The 25,093-nt window shown below is 38.8% G+C and overlaps 1 protein-coding gene across 2 annotated transcripts in view; it reads left to right on the forward strand.

The window, feature by feature from the left end:
• Nucleotides 1-25,093, forward strand: part of anapc1 (anaphase promoting complex subunit 1) — a 260,906-nt gene that overhangs the window by 103,513 nt on the left and 132,300 nt on the right. For both annotated transcript variants that reach the window (XM_039748373.1, XM_039748374.1), the window contains exons 18-24: nt 462-536; nt 10,433-10,698; nt 13,194-13,285; nt 13,387-13,535; nt 15,276-15,354; nt 17,397-17,433; nt 17,518-17,591. In XM_039748373.1, the coding sequence (XP_039604307.1) occupies nt 462-536; nt 10,433-10,698; nt 13,194-13,285; nt 13,387-13,535; nt 15,276-15,354; nt 17,397-17,433; nt 17,518-17,591 (772 nt within the window). The remainder of the gene's footprint in view (nt 1-461; nt 537-10,432; nt 10,699-13,193; nt 13,286-13,386; nt 13,536-15,275; nt 15,355-17,396; nt 17,434-17,517; nt 17,592-25,093) is intronic.

Consider the following 25,093-nt stretch of genomic DNA (forward strand, 5'->3'; position numbering starts at 1 on the left):
TTGTAATCTTGTTGAAATTAAACATGGAGGTCAGGTTTTTGGGTAGGTTCATCTGAAATAACATTTTTATAAAGTGAATAAAGTTTTTGTTTCTTTGCTTTGAATTGGTAGATTAGAATTGATCCTCATTTTTCAGTTTTGTTATCCTTTCTGTTAATGTCTAATTGTACATTTTCTTTTTGAAATTAACCATGCATTGATATAATAGTGCTTTCTTAAAAGAAATATTAATTTGTTTATGGGATATTGACATTTTTCAGCTTTCCCTGATCAGACTGTATGATAGCTGCTAAAATTGGCAAAATGCTAAAATGAGCTGGAGCCTGAATGAATTATGAATCTGGTTACTGCTGTTGCATAATAATGGCATAGTGGCATAGTGCACCACCTAGGTATAATGCTTTATTTCTCATGGAAATAATTGAATAAATATCTTGAATTTTTATAAATATTTTCTTTAGATTGATTTTGAGGGATCACTTTCACCAGTCATTGCTGCAAAAAAGGCAAGACCATCTGATATGGGGTCAGATGAGGTAAGATATTAATTATTTTTGAATTGATCATTTTTTTAAGCAGTAATATGTTCTTTTGTAATTTAATTCATTTGCATTTAAGCACCTTTTAGTTTTTTGCACATTTTATTTATTTACTTGCTGTATGTGGTTTGCATCTATTTTAGCTATTCTGTTTATATTTTTAACATAGTTCCCTTTTTACCTTATAGCTGCCACTTCATAGTTTTAGAGTTCTTAGATCAGATCCTGTATTGGTGCATACATTATAGCAATATTTTTTTGATACAAGCATTTTGTCTTGGTGTTCATTCTGTTTCAATGTCTATGCATTATTTCTTAGTTAGTTTCTAATATGTTATCTTTTTTCCAAAGTGCTAATTTCTGGCATGTAACTACAACCAACTACCTTAATTTTAAACATGAAATGTCTGTTAAACTGAAAAATTACATTGATTTCAAGAAAGAAGAAAGGACACCACTGCCCCTGATTGTTGCCTTTTGTGTTAAGCAAAACTATAGTCTATTTTCACACTTTTTAAAAAACAGTTCAATTACTAATATTTGAATCTGAATATTTTAGTTTTTTGTCTGTTGCATCGTTATCAGAATTCTTATCAGAATGCTATGATTTCCTCCTACATCCCAAGCACATGCATCTTAAGCAAATTGAAGGTATTAAATTGACCTTTTATGGGAGTGCGAGTGGGTCTTTGAATATTTTCTGTCCTGTGAAATTTCTGGCTTTACAGTTGCCACCGGAATAAGCTCATGTTTCCAGTAGCCATGCAAATGGAATAAGAGTGTTCAGAAATGGTTTGATTTTTAATTTAGCAAAGATTTTTTTATATTTAAACTAAGGGGCTTCGCTCACCCACTCCCGGGATTGGTTTACCGGATATACAATTTAAAGAGATTATTTTCATGGGAAATGTTATATATGTATTATTTTTACTTTCACTTTAAAACTTTTCTAAAAACAATACTTGTTTTTTATTTCCGGCCCTGGGCGTGGTTAAATCTTTCTTGCAAGATGTGCAGTGCATCCGGAAAGTATTCACAGCGAATCACTTTTTCCACATTTTGTTATGTTACAGCCTTATTCCAAAATGGATTAAATTCATTTTTTTCCTCAGAATTCTACACACAACACCTTATAATGACGTGAAAAAAGTTTACTTGAGATTTTTGCAAATTTATTAAAAATAAAAAAACCGCCATTGCTCCATACTTTGTCGATGCACCTTTGGCAGCAATTACAGCCTCAAGTCTTTTTGAATATGATGCCACAAGCTTGGCACACCTATCCTTGGCCAGTTTCGCCCATTCCTCTTTGCAGCACCTCTCAAGCTCCATCAGGTTGGATGGGAAGCATCGGTGCACAGCCATTTTAAGTTCTCTCCAGAGATGTTCAATTGGATTCAAATCTGGGCTCTGGCTGGGCCACTCAAGGACATTCACAGAGTTGTCCTGAAGCCACTTCTTTGCTATCTTGGCTGTGTGCTTAGGGTCGTTGTCCTGCTGAAAGATGATTCGCCGCCCCAGTCTGAGGTCAAGAGCGCTCTGGAGCAGGTTTTCATCCAGGATATCTCCGTACATTGCTGCAGTCATCTTTCCCTTTATCCTGACTAGTCTCCCAGTTTCTGCCGCTGAAAAACATCCCCACAGCATGATGCTGCCACCACCATGCTTCACTTTAGGGATGGTATTGGCCTGGTGATGAGCGGTGCCTGGTTTCCTCCAAACGTGACGCCTGGCATTCACACCAAAGAGTTCAATCTTTGTCTCATCAGACCAGAGAATTTTGTTTCTCATGGTCTGAGAGTCCTTCAGGTGCCTTTTGGCAAACTCCAAGCAGGCTGCCATGTGCCTTTTACTAACCAGTGGCTTCTGTCTGGTCACTCTACCATATAGGCCTGATTGGTGGATTGCTGCAGAGAAGGTTGTCCTTCTGGAAGGTTCTCCTCTCTCCTCAGAGGACCTCTGGAGCTCTGACAGAGTGACCATTGGGTTCTTGGTCACCTCCCTGACTAAGGCCCTTCTCCCCCGATCGCTCAGTTTAGATGGCCAGCCAGCTAGCTCTAGGAAGAGTCCTGGTGGTTTCAAACTTCTTCCACTTACAGATGATGGAGGCCACCGTGCTCATTGGTACCTTCAAAGCAGCAGAAATTTTTCTGTAACCTTCCCCAGATTTTGCCGTGAGACAATCCTGTCTCGGAGGTCTACAGACAATTCCTTTGACTTCATGCTTGGTTTGTGCTCCGACATGAACTGTCAACTGTGGGACCTTATATATACAGGTGTGTGCCTTTCCAAATCCTGTCCAATCAACTGAATTTACCACTGGTGGACTCCAGTTAAGCTGCAGAAACATCTCAAGGATGATCAGGGGAAACAGGATGCACCAGTTCAATTCTGACCTTCATGGCAAAGGCTGTGAATACTTATGTACATGTGATTTCTCAGATTTTTTATTTTTAATAAATTTGCAAAAACCTCAAGTAAACTTTTTTCATGTTTTCATTATGGGGTGTTGTGTGTAGAATTCTGAGGAAAAAATTAATTTAATCCATTTTGGAATAAGGCTGTAACATAACAAAATGTGGAAAAAGTGATCCGATGTGAATACTTTCCGGATGCACTGTATAACGCTGCTCGTGTTGTGAAGGGGAGGTGCGGCTGAACTCACACGCTAAGGAGATGCCGTTGGATCATCTGCTGTCTTTCTGCTGCTGCTGCTGGCGAGCTGCGTGTTCTTTTTGTCGTGCTGCACGTCCATCATTTAAAAGCTTGTACAGTAGCTTTCCTTTTGCCACTTCGTGTCTCTGCCACTCGCATTGTGAAGGGGGGGATGAACGCACGCTAAGGAGTTGCAGTCTGATCATCTGCTGGCTTGTTGCTGCTGGCGAGCTGCGTTTTATGAATGTTGTGCTTTGCGTCGATCATTTTAAAACCTGTACAGCAGCTGTCCTTTTGCAATTTCGCATCTGTGCCGCTCACGTTGTGAAAGGGGGGTTGGGGGGGCTGAACGCACACTAAGGAGAAGCAGTCAGATCATCTGCTGGCTTCCTGCTGCTGCTGCTGGTAAGCTGCGTGTTCTTCTTGTCGCTTGTCGTTGTTTTAAGAGTTGGGAGCACATGATGTCTGTCTGCCAAAAGCATTCCAACAACTGCTTGGTTAGATGTCCGTGAACTTGTTTAAATTTTGTCTTCCATGAAGATCACGTATAGTTTGATTTTGTGCACAGTGGTATAAGATTCTCCTCTTTTGCTCTGAGGAATTCTGTATATTTGTCAGGATGGCATGGTTTTTAAGTGTAAAATTAAGTTGTTGGTATTGAAATTTCGACATTTGGTCCCTCTGCATAAGACATTAGTTGAGCAAATGGCATGTTTTATGTTGCTTTACTTACTTTGAAAAACTTTACTACACACATTTTCTGTGCAGCTGCTCAGCGTCACCTGAACCTCTTGCTCATCCCGAAAACAGTGAATACATCATCCAATATCGGTTTGAATTATCGATCAAATATAGTCATTGGTCCAATGCTGATAAAATTATTTTAACCAATTATGTGCTGATACAGATATTAATCCAATGATATCATACATCCCTAAAATCAATTTACCCTATTGACTTCACACAGATGGTCTCCATTTAACTGAAACCAACAGGCTGCTCCTGTGACTATGTAGGTGTCAACTTCCTTGACACCACTGTTCAGCTAAAAGATAACACCCTTGTGACCTCTATTTTTCACAAACCAACAGACAGATGGAGATACCTAAGAAGGGGTAGCTTCCACCCCAAACATATGAGGCACTCCATTGTTTTCACCCAAGAAATACGTTACAGTCATATTTGCAAAACTCCAACAAACCAGGATAAACAATTGCAGGAGCTTAGACAAGATTTCATTAGACAAGGATGTACCTCCAAAACAATGTACACTCAAATAAGACAGCCATACCCTGAAGCAACCTTCTGGCATATAAAAACAGACAACAAGAACCACATTCCCCATGTTGTCACCTGTAACAGACATCATGAAGCACTTTGCAGAATTATAAAAGAACTTCAGCCGATAATAAAAAAAATTTATCACTGAGAGATGAATTCCCAGAACCTCCCCTCCTTGCTAGATAACCACCAAACCCTGTAATTAACTGTCTGAAGCTTCCTGAGTTAATCAACAGAAAATAGGACATCTCCCCGCATACAGAAAAGATGTAAAATAAGTGTGCACTTCTGTAATACCGATTGTGTACTTATACCACACTGCTGATAAGAACATCACATAAAGAGATAATGTACTTGTGGATCATCTAATGTGATCTACCTAATTCTGTGTATGAAATGTCCCAACACTGCACTTTATGTGGGAGGAACTGGACAAACACTTCAACAAAGAATGAATATACACAGGTTCCACATTAAGCATGGCAACAGAGATGTTCCTGTATTAGCTTACTTCAGCAGGGGGCATTCAGTGTATCCAGCAGGGGGCATTAGCTCCCTGGGAATGTGTTCTTTTGTAATTGCGGCGTGTTACTTAACCCAAAACTATATAGATATGATATAAAAAGGCAATACCCCTCCCTTAGTGATATAGTGGTAAGAAATCCCATAGGAGAAGTAACAGCTCTGTTTAATGACGGCTTACGCTGCATAACAGACGTTGAAAGCCAATGGCAAAAAAACGTTCGGGAGTGGGGGCCCGATGTGTAATCTGCCATTTTTGCTGTTGCAGTGGAAGGATTTTCAGGATACAAAAGAGGATACAGGTTTATGCTGACTTTGACAGACAATAATAGTATACAACAGTCCTCAGTTTCCCAGTTGTGTCTATCTGTCTTATAATGCTTGCCTAGCAGTTTTATATGATGAACACAGATGCTAAATCTGGCTCTGTGTCCACCTTGCAAGTGAGTAGAAGAAGGCAGATTTATAAGATGTATTTGCACAGAGTACAATGACATATTAAACTCATGCTTATTACAAATGGACACTGTGAGAAGGACTTTGAGGTCACTATGCTTTTGGGTACCTTCAAGACGCAGCAAGAGAGAAAGGCATGGGAAGTTAAACTGGTGCTAAAATTTAACACATTGCAACATGGTTTAAATAGAGACAAGAATTTTATGACCAGATATGAGGACTATTTACATCTGTCTGACTGACCCAGACAATTTGATTACAGACTAATGTTGTAAGGAAAACGACTTTGTTGGACAGTTATCTTAACAAAACAACTATATGTTGTTCTCCTCTGTTAGGCTGGAGTATTTTCTGACATCTATATATTTATATATATATATTGTGAAGGATGGCCGGCCATATATTCCAGACCACACCTCGAAGCCGCCAGATGGAGCCCTCCCCGCAGCATAGAGGTTTTCCGAATTCCAGCAGAGCCTCATGGACCTTGTAGTTTTTATAAACAGCCCTGCTGGATACCATGGGGGCTACCAGGAGCTGCTATAGGGAGGCTTGGGGAGTGCTATGTGCCCTATAACCCGGAAGTACGTCCTGGACACGTGAACAGTAGGAATGACGTGCTTCCGGGGTGAAGAAAAGACTTTCTTTTCTTTTCCTACCTTGTCAATTGTGTAATGCGTTTTTTGAACAGGTTTGATGCATGGAAGTGATCACTCGTACTGCGTTCAGTCAGTTCACGTGAGCTGCTCTCTTGTGTGATGTTTCGATGTCCACAGCTTTATTTAATGTTAGCTAAGACCCGGCACTTAAAAGTTTCTCGCTGCACTCCGGTCGTAATATGACGAAGCTGCGCGAGCTCACTCTTGAGAATGCAACATATAGTTGTCCAGGAGAAAAGCAATCTTGACTGAAATCATTGGCAACCTTTTGTAGGGTCTGTCCCTGAGACTTATTACTTGTCATCGCACAGCAGAGTCTTACTGGAAGTTGGAGGCATCTGAATTGAAATGGGAGATCAGAGGGTATAATGGGGATGCGAGGAATACATTGAATGTGGAGAAACTCTAGAGACAGCATGTGTATTAACTTGTGGATTTTTCTGTGAATATTTGGTGGCAGCATGACGAAGTTGCTTCCGCAAGACCGCGTTAGCTGTGGAGCTCAGCTCGGAGCATATACTTTTCCTACCTTGTCAATTGTGTAATGCGTTTTTTGAACAGGTTTGATGCATGGAAGTGATCACTTGTACTGCACTCAGTCAGTTCACGTGAGCTGCTCTCTTGTGTGATGTTGCAATGTCCACGGCTGTATTTAATGTTAGCTAAGACCCGACACTTAAAAGTTTCTCGCTACAGCAATTCTAACTCCGTTACAAAGTGATCCAAAGTCTCGTTTATACCTCGTGTTTTCTCATTAAACTTGTATCTCGTGAATAAAGTATTCGACGAAGACATGACAAACGGCAGCGGGAGCGTGTCCATAAACTTAATTTAAGCTTACGGTTTACACCGTGCTTTATTTCCGCAGTAGCTGCACTTATGAATAAGCTTGTATTCGTTTTACTTCAGCGCTCTTTGGGAGCTCTTCCTTCTTTTCTACGTACTGCGTTCACAGTCAATTCACGTGATTACGTGGGAGGCGTGATGATGTGACACGCAGCTCTGCCCCCCACGGCCATCAAACTAAAGTCCATTACAGTATATGGAGAAAATAGGTTCCAGTTATGACCAATACGCGTAGAATTTCGAAATGAAACCTGCCCAACTTTTGTAAGTAAGCTGTAAGGAATGAGCCTGCCAAATTTCAGCCTTCTACCTGCACGGGAAGTTGGAGAATTAGTGATGAGTGAGTGAGTGAGTCAGTGAGGGCTTTGCCTTTTATTAGTATAGATATACATTTATATACATATACTGTATATACATACGTAGAGGGAACTCCAGTTTCTTTACTATATCCTGAGCCTGAGCTACCTCAAAAGTTTCCAAGTTGTTATCTGTTTAGTTAGCCAACAAAAGGTGTCGTTTTGTTTGACATCTCAGTTATAGCAGAAAAAAAGAAAAATATAAAGAAATCAGAAAAGAGGTAAAAATGGTGCAACAGTTTAGTGCTGTGTTGCTTTAAAATCCAGCTAAAATAATAAAGTAATTTACAAAATCAGTAATATGCACAATCACTTAGTCGTTTAAATCGGCTAATAGGAAATACTCCATGGCTTTCCACATTATCAACAAATGTTATTGGCTTTTATTTCACATAAAATAATACTTGGGTAACATGAAAAATAATCAAAAATTAAACTAGTATTACTCTTTAATTGCCGTGGCTTCCAAAAATTCTTTGGAAAAATATAATCAGCTGTTCAGACATAAAAATAGTAAATTAGTTATTTCTAATTAAGCTTTTTCAACATACTTATTTTTCAGAATAAAACATGAAAAGGGAAACATAACCTCAACTCAAAGTGAACTTTATTGTCATCTCAACCATATACAAGTGTACAGATAGATGAAACTGCGAAGCTCAGGGTCCACAGAGTAACAACATGACGTACAAATAATAAATGAAAACTTAAATTTAAAGTTAAAACACAAACAAGACACGACATTGTGCAAAGACAAAAGAAGTAGCAGCAATATTGACTTGTAGTTAGCAATATGAACATTGATGCAATGTATGGTATTTGCAGTCTAGATACATAAATATAGTCAATAGATATGTAATTTAATAAATAAATAATAAAGAATAGATATAGATAATATAGAAATTATCAGTATATGATAATAGTTGCTTAAGACAGTGGTTCTCAAACTCGGTCCAGGGGACCCCCTGTGGCTGCAGGTTTTTGTTCCAACCAGCTTCTGTTTTTAATTGAAATCCTGGGCTAATTAAGTGAACTGATATTTCCATGTTTAGGGAACAATATATTAATTAGAAAACTAAGTTTGCTAATATATATATATATATATATATATATATATATATATATATATATATATATATATATATATATATATAAATGTACCAAGTAGTTATATAGGAATAATGTATTTTTTTTTTCTTTACAGTATTTTCATCTTGATTTTCATTCTACTTTTCTAGGTGTTCTAATTGTTTAATTAATCCATTATTTACTAATTAGTGGGTCTGAAGTATTTGCAGCCTTTGATTATTCAGTGTTGTTTGCAAGCGTGTCTGCTCTGCTCGTTTTAAATTGTCATTATTAAGATACAATAAAGGGGGAAAACTGCACAGAGACGGGGCAAAGTATAATGAAATAAACAAAAGAAAGTTAAGCATTTAAATCTATGGCAAAAGCAGAAATATTTATAAATGTCTAATAAATATAAAAATCATGCTGCTATGCTTTTCTGAATGTTGAATAAAAGAAAAAAAATACCAGCCATTAAATGAGCTCAGTGTTATCAGGTGTTGTCACTGATTAGGAATGTGGTTGGAACAAAAACCTACAGCCACAGGGGGTCCCCAGGACCGAGTTTGAGAACCACTGGTTTAAGACGTGTAACCAATGACAGGTCAGAATGTTTCACAGCAGAAGGATATCAAGAGTGTCAAAATACTTAAAGATCAGTATGAGATTTTCAGTTCTTTTCTACATGCCCACTCGACTTTGCAGGAAAGTTGCTTGCATGTATAAAAGCTCTGTTTTTAGAGGTGGCCGAAGCAGTGTGGAAGATCCCAGGGGGCAGCATGGTGTTAAGGAGTTTGACAGCTTGGGGTTAAAGCTCTCCTGCAGCCTGGCAGATCTGGCTTTGATGCAGCAGTATATTCTCTTGGATGGCAGAAGTGTGAAAAGTCCATGTGAGGGGTGTAAGGGGTCCTGCACAATACTGCAGGCCTTGCGGACACTGTGTTTGTAAAATATGTCCTATAGTGAAGGGAGATGCACCCCAATAATGTTCTCTGCTGTCTTCACTATCCTTTGCAGGATCTTGCGGTCGGATATGTTCCAGTTGCTATACCAGACAGTGATGCAGCTGGTCAGAACACTGTCAGTGGTGCCTCTGTAGAACATGGTCAGGATGGAAAGGGGAAGGCTTGCTCGCTTCAGCCACCTCAGGAAGTGTAGTCTCTGCTGGGCTTTCTTGATTAGTGATGAGGTGTTATGTGTCCACATAAGTTCCTCAGTTATGTGCACACTGAGGAACTTGGTACTCCTAACAGTCTCCACATCTAAACAGTTGATGCTGAGTGGGATGTGGGTAGGATGTGATTTTCTAAAGTCCACGATTATCTCTTGTCTTGTCAACATTGAGAGATAGATTGTTGACTTCACACCATGCAGATGGCTGTTCCACCTCATCTCTGTATACTGTTTCATCATCCCTGCTTAGCAGTCCCAGCACCATCGTATCATCCTCAAACTTTATGATGTGGTTGGTGTTGTGCATGACTGTGCAGTCGTGAGTCAGCAGGCGCTCCAGTGCTCAGTGTGATGTTGCTGGAGGTGTTGCAGCCTATCTGAACTGACTGGGGCCTCTCTGTCAAAAAGTTCAGGATCCAATTGCAGAGGGTGGTGTTCAGGCCCAACCTGCTCAGTTTTACAACCAGCTTTTGAGGAATGATTGTGTTGAAGGCAACCTGGTAGCTAATCTGGAAAGTAAGGTAATAATAGCAATTCAAACATATTTGCGGTATGTGGAAATTAAATCTGGAATATGGTATTTTGAAAACATAGTTGAGCATTAAATTCTCTGTACTGATGTATTAATTATTTTTACTTATTAAGCTCAACATAAACTAACATTTGTTTTCAACACAGAAGGTAAATTTAGGTGACAGGAGTGCTAGTTGCCTTAGTTGTAGTATTCAACAGTTACTTATTGACAAAGAACTAAAGCCAGAACCTGAACTTGGACAAATACTAGTCCATTTGCAGGGGTTGTTACTCATGGTTTCTCAATGAATATATGAAATTTTGTTAAGCTCCACATTTACTTTTTTTTCCCCTTCTTTTTTAGGACTGGCAGTATTTGATAACATCTGATTACCATCAGCAACTTGGGATGCACACCATGCTTTGTTCCTTATATTTAGATTCTATAGAAGCATTTCAGTCAAAAGAAGATCTTTCTTCTCAGTTCAAGTTTGACATTTCTGCTCCCCTCTTTAGCCATATACCTGCTGTCTTCTATGTCCTTCACTTGGTGTATGAAGAGTTAAAATTGGACAATTTAATGAGAGATAATACACGTTCCCTTGTTGTTTTGCTGCTACAACTTGCACGGTAAACAGAGCAAAATGTTTTTTTTTGCTGTAATACATATGCCTGAGTTCTGTGGAATAGTTTATAATTTCGATTACTGCCTGCTAAAATAGGTTTTCTATGAGCTACAGTTTACTATAGCAGTATCAAATGAAAAATGCAGTATCAAATGAGTTTAAAAGCTACATTAAACTTTATAATTTAAGTAAATGTGTAGACAGCATTTCTTTTGAACACATGTTGAAAAGATGAGTAATGGAGGAAGCACATTGAAACACACAGGAAATATGTAAATGCCATCCCTAGCTACAGTAGTTTTATAATTTTCAGCAGCTTCAAGTAATTTGAGCAGTCAGCATACTGTAAGGCTATAAGTGTGAATGCCGTAAGAAATTTTAGATATTTACTTAAAATGCATATTCATAGCTTAGGTGGCACAGTAGTGCACAATCATTAGCACTGCCACTTTACTGATCCAATATATTGGGTTCAAATCCAGTTCCTGATTGTCTGCATGGAGTTTGCTTGTTTTTCCTTTGTTCTCTTTGCTCTTTCTCAGGGTACTAGTTTTTCTCTTACATTCTTAAAGCTTTTTAGTTTTTATTAAATGATCCTAATGTGGGTATGTGCTGGAGCAGACCCTGTGATAAACTGTTACCCTGTCCATGTCCTTTTCCTGCATTGTGCTGCCTGGATTAGCTGTTGCGTTCTGATTTGGTGTAAGAACATTTCAGAGTGACTGTGATTATTATTAGTTTTCCAGTAAACATAATACATTTTCTTTGAGATTATCATGACCTGTTTTCAAAACCAAATAAAATACCTTAAAAAAGAAAAGGTGCAATGTGGTATCATATGGAAAAGTGTACTACAAAGTCCTAGCTTTTCTGCTTAAATGTTCTTTTCAAAGTTAGGTGGCAGCTATAGCCATGGGTATATCTACCACTTTTTAAAAGGTATCCTTTAGCATTTTTTTGTTTGTATCTACTGTATCATTGAATTCAGGTTTATAGGCAGTCAGTACACCATAGATATTTTCAAAGAATTGACAATTATGCCTCTCAGTGCAGCCAAAAATTAGCAGCGGTTGGTTTGATCGACGTGGGCATGCTGACTAAGTACATGTGTACTGAAGTGACTTTAGCTGTCGGTTAAAGCTCCTGTCGCACTTTACGCAACTGTTGTTATGGTTCGGCCATTGTCCAGAAACAGCTACATAAGCTTTATGACCACAGTCTCGAAGTCTTTCTCCCATGGGATGACTGGAATCTTTTCCTAAATAAGGAGTGGCATTGCACATGTGTTTTCTCAGCATGCCCGTGTTGATCAAACACAGGAAGCTCTGCAGGCTACTTGTGACTTTATGCTGTAGGAAGATAAGCAAATATATCAAGGTAAATAACATTCTATCTGGCTTTTATATAAGTAACATATAAATGTTTTTTATGTAAAGACCATCACAAAACATAATCACAAACAGGACTTTGCATGATACCTTGGCGAGCTCTGTAAGCCCTGCTTTTTCTATGAAGGACTACATGTGGCAGATTGACTAGCAGGACGAAGCCTGACCTTTTGCTGCATCCAAACGATGCCGTCTTTCACCTTTACGCCTGGTGCAGCTGCATTGTTCTTATGTTTGAGTGGACGTTTCTTACGAGGTGGGCTTCTGCTCTGTTTCTCCATAATTGAACTTTACATTCTAACACATGGGGAAATTAAATTGGCAGAAATGAGTAAACTAAGCATTTAATAATGAATGTGACTGGACTGCAGTTTTAAAATGTACCAAGCTAAAACTATGGTCTGTTTGGATAAACAGATGATGTTGTTTTTTTTCTTACATGAACTGGCACATTTATTGGACTACAAATATAGGTAAATTTGTCATTGTCTTCTGTTTCAGGATATCCGTCTAACAATTTTGGCAGATTCACATTCTAAAAGTCCAGCTAAGGGCATGGAGGCCTTTTGAACTTGCCCAAAATCTTACTGTAATCCACAAAGTTGCCATCAAAATAAACTGGCCCCCCCATAATGAGTGATAAAACAATGTAAAGAAAACTGCTTTGCAATTTTGCTAAGCAGGGCAATAATTGTACCAGGTTTAGAATGTGTACAGAGCAAAGAATATATCTAAATATGAATTTTATATGTTCTTGGATCTTATGGTGAGACAGTGGTTTTAGCACACTTTGCACATTTGTCTGGGTAGATTTTTTTATTTTGTGCTGTTGTTGACGTGTTTTCTTCAGTTACGTTTCTTCTATATCCTAAAACATTTTTATGTTATGTACTATAAATCTTGACTCTGAATTTATGTGAAATGGATGAATATAGAATGCAAAAGTATGCTGTGTGATGTGTTAGCATCCTGTCCAGGGTTATCTTCTTTTTAGACAGTGTCGTCAAAACAGGCACCAGCTTTGTGACCCACTACTGGTGCATAAAATAAGTAAATATTTAGCTAGTTTTCATAACAAATATTCTTTATTGGTCGGTCTTTTCTCTTGCAGGGATCTTCAGCTACATGAGTACATAGATTTCTACTGGAAGGACTACCCTTCGCTCACAAAAGCTTGTAGCCAGACATGTATCATTGGAGAAGGTTAGCTCCAATTTTAAATATTACCAAGATTGTGATTAGTAACCAAGTATATTTGAATGTTGTTATAATTTCCTCTTTTACAAAGATTTTTTTCTTTCTAGCTCAAACTAGCCACATGAATCAACCCGTCTACTTCTCTGTTGAGCCACCCAGTGTCTTCCAGTGGCTCTGTTGCTGCCTGAAAGGAGAAAGCTTTTTGCCTTTTCCATATTTGCCTGTGATCTGTGAAAGAACTAAGCTGATAATTTTGGTTTGTATTTATATTGTTCATTTTAGCAAGTTTTTTTTTTTTTTTTAAGTGTTCTATAAATTCTAACAAATATAATGAATTTAATGTCAAAAGTGTTTTAGTTGGAGATAAAGCATCCATTTTAGTGAGATCTAAAAACCAAGCAGCCATAGACATTTATTCAGCTTGTGTACAAGTTGTAAAATGAGGCACTATTAATCCCAGCGGCTATACCTTTTTTGGAGGAGGTAGTGCCAGAAGCACATAAGTATTAAGCAGTCATGGTTGAAAACGTCCATAGATCCAAAAACATGTTTGTGTGAGATCTGCTCAGAATTGCTGATGTACCAGATATTATGGGGATATCTTAACTAACAGCCCGCTTTATTATTCCATGGAAGTTGAAGTCATTATATTAAGACCTACATACACAGGTGCTGGTTATTTACATTTAAAAGAAAAAAAAAAGGAGAGAGATGTTGGGAGCATGAGCTGATTATAAATGACTGAAACAAAACCTTTTGTAAACAGCCATTTTTTTGTGAAGCCTAGGGTATTAGATCAGAAACTCTGATCTGAAGTTGTATCTTAGATCCAGGTGTTCATCCTAGCACTCTCTGGATATTTTTTTTATCTTTTCTAAACATGTTTTATGTATGTAAGTATGTCTTAACTTTAGTCCCATTTTATTTTGGGGAAGTAATAGAATTGCCTACCCAGTAAGATATTCTGTTGCTGTATTTACATAGAACGAATTGTGTTTGCATAACTGGCAATAAGTCGTAATCATTTTTAAGTGGTTGCTGGACTTCCTTAAGGCTGTTTTTTAAATTATTTTCTGTTCATAATTTTCATAGGGCAGATTGTCAAAGGTATGGCATAAATTCAGTGAATATCCAGTTTGAGACATTGAGAGTGTCATGTTTAGTGTTTATGGATGACTAGCATCTTTTAAGAGTGGTAGAGTAGGGTTCAGCGAAGTGTATCATTGCTGAAGTAATATTCTCCCATTGAAAAGTGGACTGATTTCTTCTGGTAAGTGGCTGACGGATGCACCTACAATTAGTAGGCAATTTCAATAATTTGGTGTCTTTTAAATAACTTGAGTTAGTTTAATCATGAGATGGCATGAAAAGATCATTTTAAGGGCATATGTAGTCAGGCTGATGGGTTCACTTTGGAGACAGTTCCTGGCAGGCAGAGTCGTGAAATGCTGGGGAGATTATAGGCCTTAGTGTACTGTACCTGTGATTTTACCTGAAGGACCTGGAAAATGTAGATTGCGTCACAATGGTCTAATCTAATGAAATTATTTATTTACTACAACAACCCTCACCAAGAAAAGCAAAAATAAAATAAGAATAGTTTAGATTACATTTTACAAAACAATATTGACTCTCTTATGGAGGAATACAGTGTGCGTAGCTAACAGAATACATTTTCATGCATCCATCTTTTCTTTTGCTTAATCAGGGCAAGCATCCAGATGCAAGGCAGGGACAGTCCCCGGACAATGCACCAGTTCATCACACAGACATCACCTCAACCACACACATAGAGGCCAATTTAGTAACACCAGTTCACTTAACCTGCATATCTTTGGGCTTTGGGAGGAAAGAAATGCATTTTCATTTGAATCATTAATAAACAGACTACTATTGCAGAATACAATGTCAAGAAAATATAATAATGTGCCTAGGACATTGAGTTTTTTTTTATATGCTGGGCAGTTAATAATATGTTTTTCTCTCCATATTACAGAGTTTTGCATTGTATATTCTGGGTGATTATAGTGCTGTTTCTAGTGAACCTTCGAAATACCTACTTAAAATCTCAGCAGGTTGGTAAACTAATATTTATTTATAACCCTAATTGTCAATCACATCCTTAACAAATATAAAGTGAAGGACATATTTATAATTATTGTAATATAGTATTACATTTAATATCGCTGTTTTTTTTTTTTAAACATAAAATTGTAGCATCTCCCTTTCCACCAGGACTCAATAATAAATTTTAAGTAGTTGCTAAGCCGACTAGGCATCAGCTTTTGGTTGCTGAAACTGAAAATATGGTTACTGTTTTTAACAGTTTAACTTTGGATTAATTGAGATGCTATGTAATTATCCATCAGCTTATTAATTACATTACAGCGTTTCAATCTGAAGTACTTTCATTTTTTTAATTTTAAGAAAAATATATTAGTCGTTAAATTCTGGTATACAAAGTATCACCAGTTTATTTCATATTGTTCACATATGCTTCAAAATGAATCTAACAAATAGCTACTTGCTAGCTCATCCATTTATATGACTTATGGCAGGTTGCTACATAGTACATTTACGTGCACTGAATAATTGTCACCTACAAGCCCTTTTGTACCCTTACTTTCATGTAATACTGTGAACCAGCAAATGAAAATAACCTGCATAAACAAGTCTAAACTGTCAAGAGTTGACCTCAGTATGTGTCTTCACTGAACTCAAGAAAATAAAAATTTTTCCTACTTCTGACTGCATTATGCCATCTTAAAGGCATTACAGATTGCAACAAATTATCAGTTAAAATTTAAATATTTTAACACAGTACAATGTTGCATATTTATTTTAATAGATTTGTTATACATATATACACATTCTGTATAACAAATGTCATGTAGACAAAAAATGTAACAGACCTCTGCATATTTTAATATAAAACAAATCGTGCAGAATGAAACTGAATGATGTCAGTTGAACTTACATTACTGTAAGGTTCTTTTTCACAAAAGGAGCGTTAAGATTTATCATCTGACATGTCTCTTTTCTCATAAAGTAAACGAACAGCTTGCACTAATCAATATTTTTGCTCTCTACACTCCTCCATGGGGCAGATATGCTCTTGCTGATTTGAAATGTGCAAGGAATTTTGCATTATTGGTCCATCAGTACAAAGGTGCCTTGTGCATTTCATCTCGATGTGCGTACGTACCTTCTGTTTTACATCTTTTTTTTTTTTTTTGGTAAAATACTTAATACTTGTTTCTTAATAAAGTATTTGCATTTGATAAATTTTAATAGCATTGCAGTACAATGCAGAAACAATCAATAAAAAGGAAACAAATGTGTCAAAAGAATGTTATTATTACTTGTATGTGATGAAAGAAGTCTGCATATTCTGATGTGCGATGAGCTGGATTAATCCTATGGGCCTTAAGCTTAACACCCAAACTTTAACTTGATTTTAGTGATTTTGTTATTAGACATACTGTAGCAGCTGGAGTTTCTGTGGAATTTTTCAATCCTTCAAATTCATGTGCCAGCTGGATTCTTATTTGGATTGCTCCTTTTAAAAGGAGACATAACATTCCTTCTACATGCACAACTGGCTCAAAAACCCTCATACAGCACTTGGTTGTAACACTATGTTTTAGATTGCTTTACTTGCATAAAGGAAAGCCAGGAAGAGTATTATAGGCTTGTGATTTGCAAGTTATATTTCAATCTACTGATTATGCGCAATAAGCAAAAAACAGCCAGTTCTGATTCAATATGTATCACTAAAGTGGTTGACCTTGATGACAACCAAAGGCCAAGAATTGTTTGGGATACTTTACAGTATAAAATTCTTAGCCCCACATACATTAAGACCCAAGCTTGTTAGCAGAACAGATACAACACCGCCATGAAAATGGTCATTTACCAGGAATCATGACCAACAAGATGACATCTTGCATTTTTCAATTAGCTTTTTTCTTATATCAAGGCTATGTCATCGGCCATCTTAACCAGGAGAGCATATTCTCCTTTAATTAGTTTTTCTTGTCAGTTGGTTGTGAAAATACCATTAGTATTATTTTTTCACAGTTCAATTCATTGCCTGTGTTTTATTTCTTATTCTCAGGGCAGAGAAAGCCTTTAAAGGAACACGAAGATAAAAGGTATTTATTTAATTTATTTTTCCATAGTTATATGAGTCAGGTTTAATTTTGTTTTCAGGAAAATTATATGTTTGATTTCTCTAGATTGAGTGCCCTAAGACCATCTGTATTGAATTCAAGTCTTGCAGAAAAACTTGTGACTTGGCTAACCCAATCAGGTAATATTTTTACATTGTTATTTTTAAGATACACAAAAGATAAAAAAAAAGATTTCACATTCCATAACTTTTCGTCAGAGGGGATATCGGATTTGATGACTGCAGTTGCTAATTATATTGCCATACCATGTCAGTTTATATACAGTAATTAGAAATTACTGGACATGTTGCATTAGATAACTCTGTGATGAGTTTTCACATTTCCTCTGTAATGTAAGCTCTTGTCGCCCTCTCTAACAACCAATAATGTAATGCCTGAAGGAGCTAGTTCCCATGCAGAGGCTTTAGAGGTATGACAAGTTCAGCTGTAATCTCTGCCCCCTTTTCTTGTTTTCTTATTTTTCCACCCTGCCGTGGTACATAAAAAATAAGATGTCAGATACTCAAATCTCTCTTCTGTGATTGTGGTCTAAAGCATGCTTGTTCCTTACTCTTCGTCGCTACATTGTATTTCCGGGTGAATGTTAATTGGTTGTGAGCTCTCATGTACATTGATCTCTTCTTTATGACATGAAGCAAAATCAAACTTGTTTTGTTGGAGTGAGTTGCAGATTGGTTGGACTGAGTAACTTGTGCTGTAAAGATTTGTGATCAGTGTGCTGCAACTGCCCCTGATTCACTAAGATTATTTAAATAAAGTCTGCAACCAATAATCACTGGAAAGTCTTATAATGTTGCATGGCTTAAAGTAATTCAAGGGTTTCTCCAGTATTTTAAGCATCATGTTAGAACAGTTACCCTTAAGAATGATGTACTCTTTTAACAGCCTTTTTCAGGAATGTTCTAAATCTCTTTATTGTCTTAGAGATTTTCTAATTATGCCTTTAAGTTTAATTCCAGCATTATACATGAATTACCTTTCTGGGCTAAACTGAGTGATCAAAACTACTGTGAAAATATATATGCATAAAATAAATGCACATGTTGAATGTAGTGTCAAAGCCTACAAATCCTGTAGGTATATCTTCTGGTATGGAATTTTTAGTTTATGTACAATATTTTACAATTTATTACATGTACATACTTAAATGAAGTTGTAACAACGAATTATTAAAACTTAAGGGAAAGGACTGAAAATAACTAAACGGTTTACTAATTGTGTCTTAAAGGTTGAGCATGTGAGGACTGCCTCACCTTAGAGAAACCAGCCAGTTCAATTTCCAAGGTTAGAATGAAGTAAATGAGTAATAAAACTGTACCAAGATGTTTGTACAGTGCTGCCAACATAAGAACATGGTGGCAAGTTCGCTAACTTAATTGTAAGACCTTGCATGCATACTATATGTGTGTGTGTGTGTGTGTATATTTTATATATATATATATATATATATATATATATATATATAACTGCTCAAAAAATTAAAGGAACACTTTGAAAACATATCAGATCTCAATGGGAAAAAGAAATCCTCCTGGATATCTATACTGATATAGACTGGGTAATGTGTTAGGAACGAAAGGATGCCACATCGTTTGATGGAAATGAAAATGATAAACCTATAGAGCACTGAATTCAAAGACGCCCCAAAAATCAGAGTGAAAAAATTATGTGGCAGGCTAGTCCATTTTGCCAAAATTTAATTGCAGCAACTCAAAATTGTACGCAGCACTTTGTATGGCCCCTGTGTTCTTGTATACATGCCTGAACACATCAGTGCATGCTTCTAATGAGATGACAGATGGTGTTGTGGGGGATCTCCTCCCAGATCTGGACCAGGGCATCACTGAGCTCCTGGACAGTCTGAGGTGCAACCTGGTGGCATTGGATGGACCAAAACATAATGTCCCAGAGGTGTTCTATTAGATTTAGGTCAGGAAAGTGTGGTGGCCAGTCAATGGTATCAATTCCTTCATCCTCCAGGAACTGCCTGCATACTCTCACCACATGAGGCCAGGAATTGTCGTGCACCAGGAGCCACTGTACCAGCATAGGGTCTGACAATGGGTCCAAGGATTTCATCCTGATACCTAATGGCAGCCAAGGTGCCTTTGTCAAGTCTGTAGCGGTCTGTGTGACCCTCCATGGATATGCCTCCCCAGACAATCATTAACCCACCACCAAACTGCTCATGCTGAATGATGTTACAGGCAGCATAATGTTCTCCATGGCTTCTCCAGACCCCTTTCACTTCTGTCACGTGCTCAGGGTGAACCTGCTCTCATCTGTAAAAAGCACAGGGCACCAGTGGTGCATCTGCCAATTCTGGTATTCTATGGCTAATGCCAATCGAGCTGCATGCTGCTGGGCAGTGAGTTCAGGGCCCATTAGAGGACATGGGGCCCTTGGGTCACCCTCATGAAGTCTTTCTGGTTGTTTGGTCAGAGACATTCACACCAGTGGCCTGCTGGAGGTCATTTTGTAGTGCTCTGGCAGTGCTCATCCTGTTCCTCCTTGCCCAAAGGAGCAGATACTGCTCCTGCTGATGGGTTATGGACCTTCTATGGCCCTCTCCAGCTCTCCTAGAGTAACTGCTTGTCTCCTAGAATCTCCTCCATGCCCTTGAGACTGTGCAGGAGACACAGCAAACCTTCTGGCAATGACATGTATTGATGTGCCATCCTGGAGAAGTTGGACTACCTGTGCAACCTCTGTAGGGTCCAGGTATCACCTCATGCTACCAGTAGTGACACTGACTGTAGCCAAATGCAAAACTAGTGAAGAAACAGTCAGAAAAGATGAGGAGGGAAAAATGTCAGTGGCCTCCACCTGTTAAACCATTCCTGTTTTGGGGGTCATCTCATTGTTGCCCCTCTAGTGCATCTGTTGTTAATTTCATTAACACCACAGCAGCTGAAACTGATTAACAACCCCCTCTGCTACTTAACTGACCAGATTAATATCCCATAAGTTTCATTGACTTTATGCTATACTCTGATTAAAAGTGTTCCTTTAATTCTTTTGAGCAGTATATATATATATATATATATATATATATATATATATATATATATATATATATATATATATATTTATATATATAGTGAGCTGGGGGGCTGTTTGCACCCCTACAGGTTAAAAATGATGGTGAAAGACTACCTTCACATTGCTCCCTTGCTTACTGGGCTTACTTGCGGCTGATCTATCGCACAGTACTTCGCAGACTTAAAAGTCCGAACAGCAACTGCCAGTTTTTGATTGTTTTTCTCTCTCTCTCTCTCTCTCTGCACTTCCCTGCTCCTGATGTGCATTCCTTTGAAGAGGAAGATATGTTTGCATTCTTTTAATTGTGAGATGGAACTGTCATCTCTGTCTTGTCAAGGAGCATGTTTAAACCTTTGAAAAGAGACATGTTTTTTTGCAGTGTTTGAATAAAGTTCCTGTCTCTACAACCTCCTGTGTTTCTGTGCAAATCTGTGACCCAAGTGTGACAAATGGTACCAGAAGTGGTTGCACAGATGAATGCCGAGGAATTGTTTCAGATCGCTCAAAATGTCCCACTTCCTCCCGACCCAGATGATGATCCGGTTCCTGGTCTACCTGCTAATTCCAAGGATGTGCTGATGAACATTGGGCCTTCCGATAACCCAGAGATGTTTCTTTTGGCTTTTGAACATGTGGCGACTTTGCTGGGATGGGACAAACTGAACTGGGCTGTCATCGTCACCCCTTTTTTGTCTGGGGATGCCTTAATTGCTTTACGGAATCTGCCTTGTGATAAACTCAGCGATTATGATTTCTTGACACGGCAGGTTGTTTTACGAAAAACTACGAGCTATTTGTCTAAAGGTTTTGCGCTTCATGATTGGAAACTGAACATGGACGGACCCATTAGTTCACAAATTCAAGATTTGATTCTTAAAGTTAACTGGTGGTTTGAGGGAAATGAGATGGAGCAAGTTGTGGAAAAGGTTGTCATGAATATACTGCTGGCAGGGATACCTGTAGTTCTTCAAAATGAATTCCTTCGTCATGATGTTGAATCGTTGACAATCATAGCCAGACATTTAGAGAGTTCTCAAACCGCTTGGAGAAAAAGAGGTGGATTTGCTGCTTCTTATGCTGTTCCGCAGCCTCCTAAAGATCCCCCCAGGGAATGCTTGTCGCTTTGAACATCTACGTGCTGTTAACCCTGAAAATCAGGTTTCCTCAGGAAGACCACCAGGGGATCCGGCTGTTAATGTAGTGCCCACATCTGGGGAAGCAGGAGGCCGTGGACATCTCCGTGGGTATTACAGCAGTGCAGCTGAATGAAGATGCTTCAAGTGTGATCAACCCGGCCATTTGGCGAGGGAATGTCACCTACCCCCAGCTCAATCGATGTAAATTGGTCTTGGCGAGGTTTGTTGCTCCTGGGTTCCTTATTCATCAAATAAAAAGGATGGCTTAATGGTCTCAGTGAAGTTGGGGTGCAGCAAGGTCTCTGCATTATTGGACTCAGGAAATGACCTTTGTATTGTCAGACGGGACTGTCTTGACGACAGGTATCTGCGCAACACTGAATTTGTAAACATACGTTGTGTACATGGAGATGTTAAAGACTATCAGACGTTGCTTCTTCCGTTAACATATAAGGGTCGACATTTTAAAGTTTGGTCTGCTGTTTCAGACTCCTGTCCCTGGTCCTTACTGATTGGCAGGAGGAATGCCCTTTTTCCTAGGCTCATGACCGAATGTCAGTGAGCCCCGTGTCAAGCTGTTGGGGAAATTTTCGAGCCCTGTTTAAATATTGAACCCAAAGTGGTTGTTTGGGAAGTTCTCGAGCCCAGACTAGATATTGAACCCGATCTCTCCAGTGAGACCGAGGGCGACATGCCCCCCAAACCTGCCCCTCCCCCCACCCCCAACCAATTTCCCAGAGATGCTGGCTGACCCATCCACAATTTTTCAACTAGCAAATGCCTCCAAACAAGAAACAAGCACTGGCGAGCAGACCAATTTTGTGCGCTTGCAGCATGCTGATAGCTAATTAGAATATGCATTTAAACAGGCTCGCTCTGCTAGTGACTCTTATTACTAAGAGCGTGCATCCGGGGGCTTAAAAACCCCACACTTCCTTTAGAAAAACGGCTGCCTTTTTAGAGTGATATCAGATCATTTAGTCAGGGAATTTATTGAACAGTTAGTTGTACCTGAAGTGCATAGGGGCATTGTTTTGCAATTAGCTCTCTCTCACATCTTGGGTGGGCACCTGGGGACTGATAAGACTAGAGAACGTTTGTCAAAACGATTTTATTGGCTGAATATGGGGAAAGATGTGGAGCGGTTCTGTACTTCTTGTCCAGATTGTCAAATCGTCTCTGCTTATAAACCTCCTCGGGCTCCCCTTTCTTCTGTGCCTATTTTGGAAGTCCCTTTCCAATGGGTGGGATTAGATATAGTAGGTCCTCTACCTAAGACTAAAAGTGGGTATCAATATATGCTTGTGTTAGTTGACTATGCAACGCAATATACGGAAGTGGCTGCTTTGAAAAAAGCCAATTCCTCCTCTGTAGCCAAAGCTTTGTGCGAGATTTTTACTCGTATTGGCATCCCTAGAAAAATTCTAACTGATCAGGGCACACCTTTTACTTCTCATGTGATGAAACAATTGTGTGACAGTTTTGCTATTAAGAAATTGAGTACCACTGTTTACAATCCACAGACCAATGGTTTGACTGAACAATTTAACAACACTTTAAAACAGATGATTAGGCAAGTTGCTCATGATGATCCGACGTCTTGGGACTCTGTCCTGCCTTTTGTTATGATTGCGGTGCGGAAATCGCCACAGGCATCCACTGCCTTGAGTCCATTCGAGTTGTTGTTTGGCAGGTGTCCGAGAGGCGTCTTGGTTGTTGTACAAGAGGATTGACAGGATTCGGGACAACACCTCACTGACCGAGCTTTGCAGATCGGGTAATTTCGTTGCAAAAAAGAATTTCTAAACTTTTTTCTATTGCTGTAGAGCATCAGCGACGTGACCAAGAAACTCAGAGACGTCTTTATGACAGATGCTGTAAGCTCCATGAATTCAAACCTGGCGATTGTGTTCCGGTACTGATTCCAACAGATCCACACAAATTCCTATTGAAATGGCAGGGCCCTGCCATTATTGAGGAACGTATGGGACTGGTAAATTACAAGGTTAGAATACCTGGATGGCGCAAACCATTCCAGATTTTACATGTTAATCTCTTGAAGGAATGGCATGACCCACGGGGGGGGAGCACTTCTTTCGCTGTTGTCTCTCAGACTGATGTTGCCATTGGTGACAATTTGACCGACTCGCAAAAGACAGAGTTGTTATCTTTGATTAAATGGAACACTGATGTTTTTTCAGACTTGCCAGGCGTTACTAATCTTGCAGAACATAAAATCACTACTGAATCCGGTGTTAGGGTGCAGATGCGCCCGTATCGGATTCCTGAAGCACAATGGACTATTGTGTGTGAGGAAGTCAGAAAGATGCTGGCATTGGTTGTAATTTGCGAAAGTAAAAGTGACTGGTGTAGTCCGGTCATATTAGTCCCAAAACAAGACGGCTCAGTTTGCTTCGGTATCGATTTCAGGCGCTTGAATAAAGTCTCAAAATTTGATGCTTATCCAATGCCTCGTGTTGATGAACAGTTGGAAAAACTGGGTCAGGCGTCCTATATCTCCACACTATATCTCACGAAAGGTTACTGGCAGGTGCCCCTTGAGGCTGACAGTTGCAAAAAAACACCATTTGCGACTCCTGACGGACTTTATGAATTTATTAGTCTCCCATTTGGTCTTCATGGCGCACCTCTAACTTTCCAGCATATGATGGACCAGATCTTGTGTCCTCATTCCGAGTATTCCGGGGCGTATCTCGATGATGTTTTGATTTTCATTAATGATTGGCAAACACATTTGGAACGTCTCCAGGCTGTCCTTGAGAGCCTAAGACAGACTGATTTGACAGCTAACCACAAGAAGTGTAAATTGGGTATATCTGAGACTCATTATCTGGGCTACTCCATGGGCAGTGGTTAACTCCGACCTCAATTCAGAAAAGTAGAAGAGATGCTTGATTACCCATAACCAGAAACGCAGAAACAAGTTTGTGCCTTTCTGGGGCTTGCAGGTTTTTACAGAAGATTCTTTCCTGATTTTGCAAATAGGGCTGCTTCTCTTTCAGATCTTACTAGAGGTAGAAAAAACCGCCCTATTGTATGGACAGAAGTTTGTGAACATGCCTTTTGTGATTTGGAAACTGCTTTGTCGTCTTATCCAGTTCTGCGGAATTCCGACTTCTCCAAGGATTTTGCTCTACAGACGGACGCAAGTGCATTTGGTTTAGGCGCCGTCCTTTCCCAGGTTTTTGATGGGTAAGAGCACATTTTTGAGTAGAAAATTGCTTCCTAGGGAGCGTAATTATTCGACTATTGAAAAAGAATGCTTGGCAATAAAATGGGCTGTGGAAGCACTTTGTTATTATTTATGGGGATGAAATTTTACATTAGTGACAGATCACACTCCACTTCAGTGGTTATACTGTCAGAAAGAAACAAACTCTCATCTCATGAGACGGTTTTTGGGTTTGCAACCTTACAGTTTT

Source organism: Polypterus senegalus, chromosome 3 (assembly GCF_016835505.1).
Source record: "Polypterus senegalus isolate Bchr_013 chromosome 3, ASM1683550v1, whole genome shotgun sequence".
Classification (NCBI taxonomy): Eukaryota; Metazoa; Chordata; class Cladistia; order Polypteriformes; family Polypteridae; genus Polypterus; species Polypterus senegalus.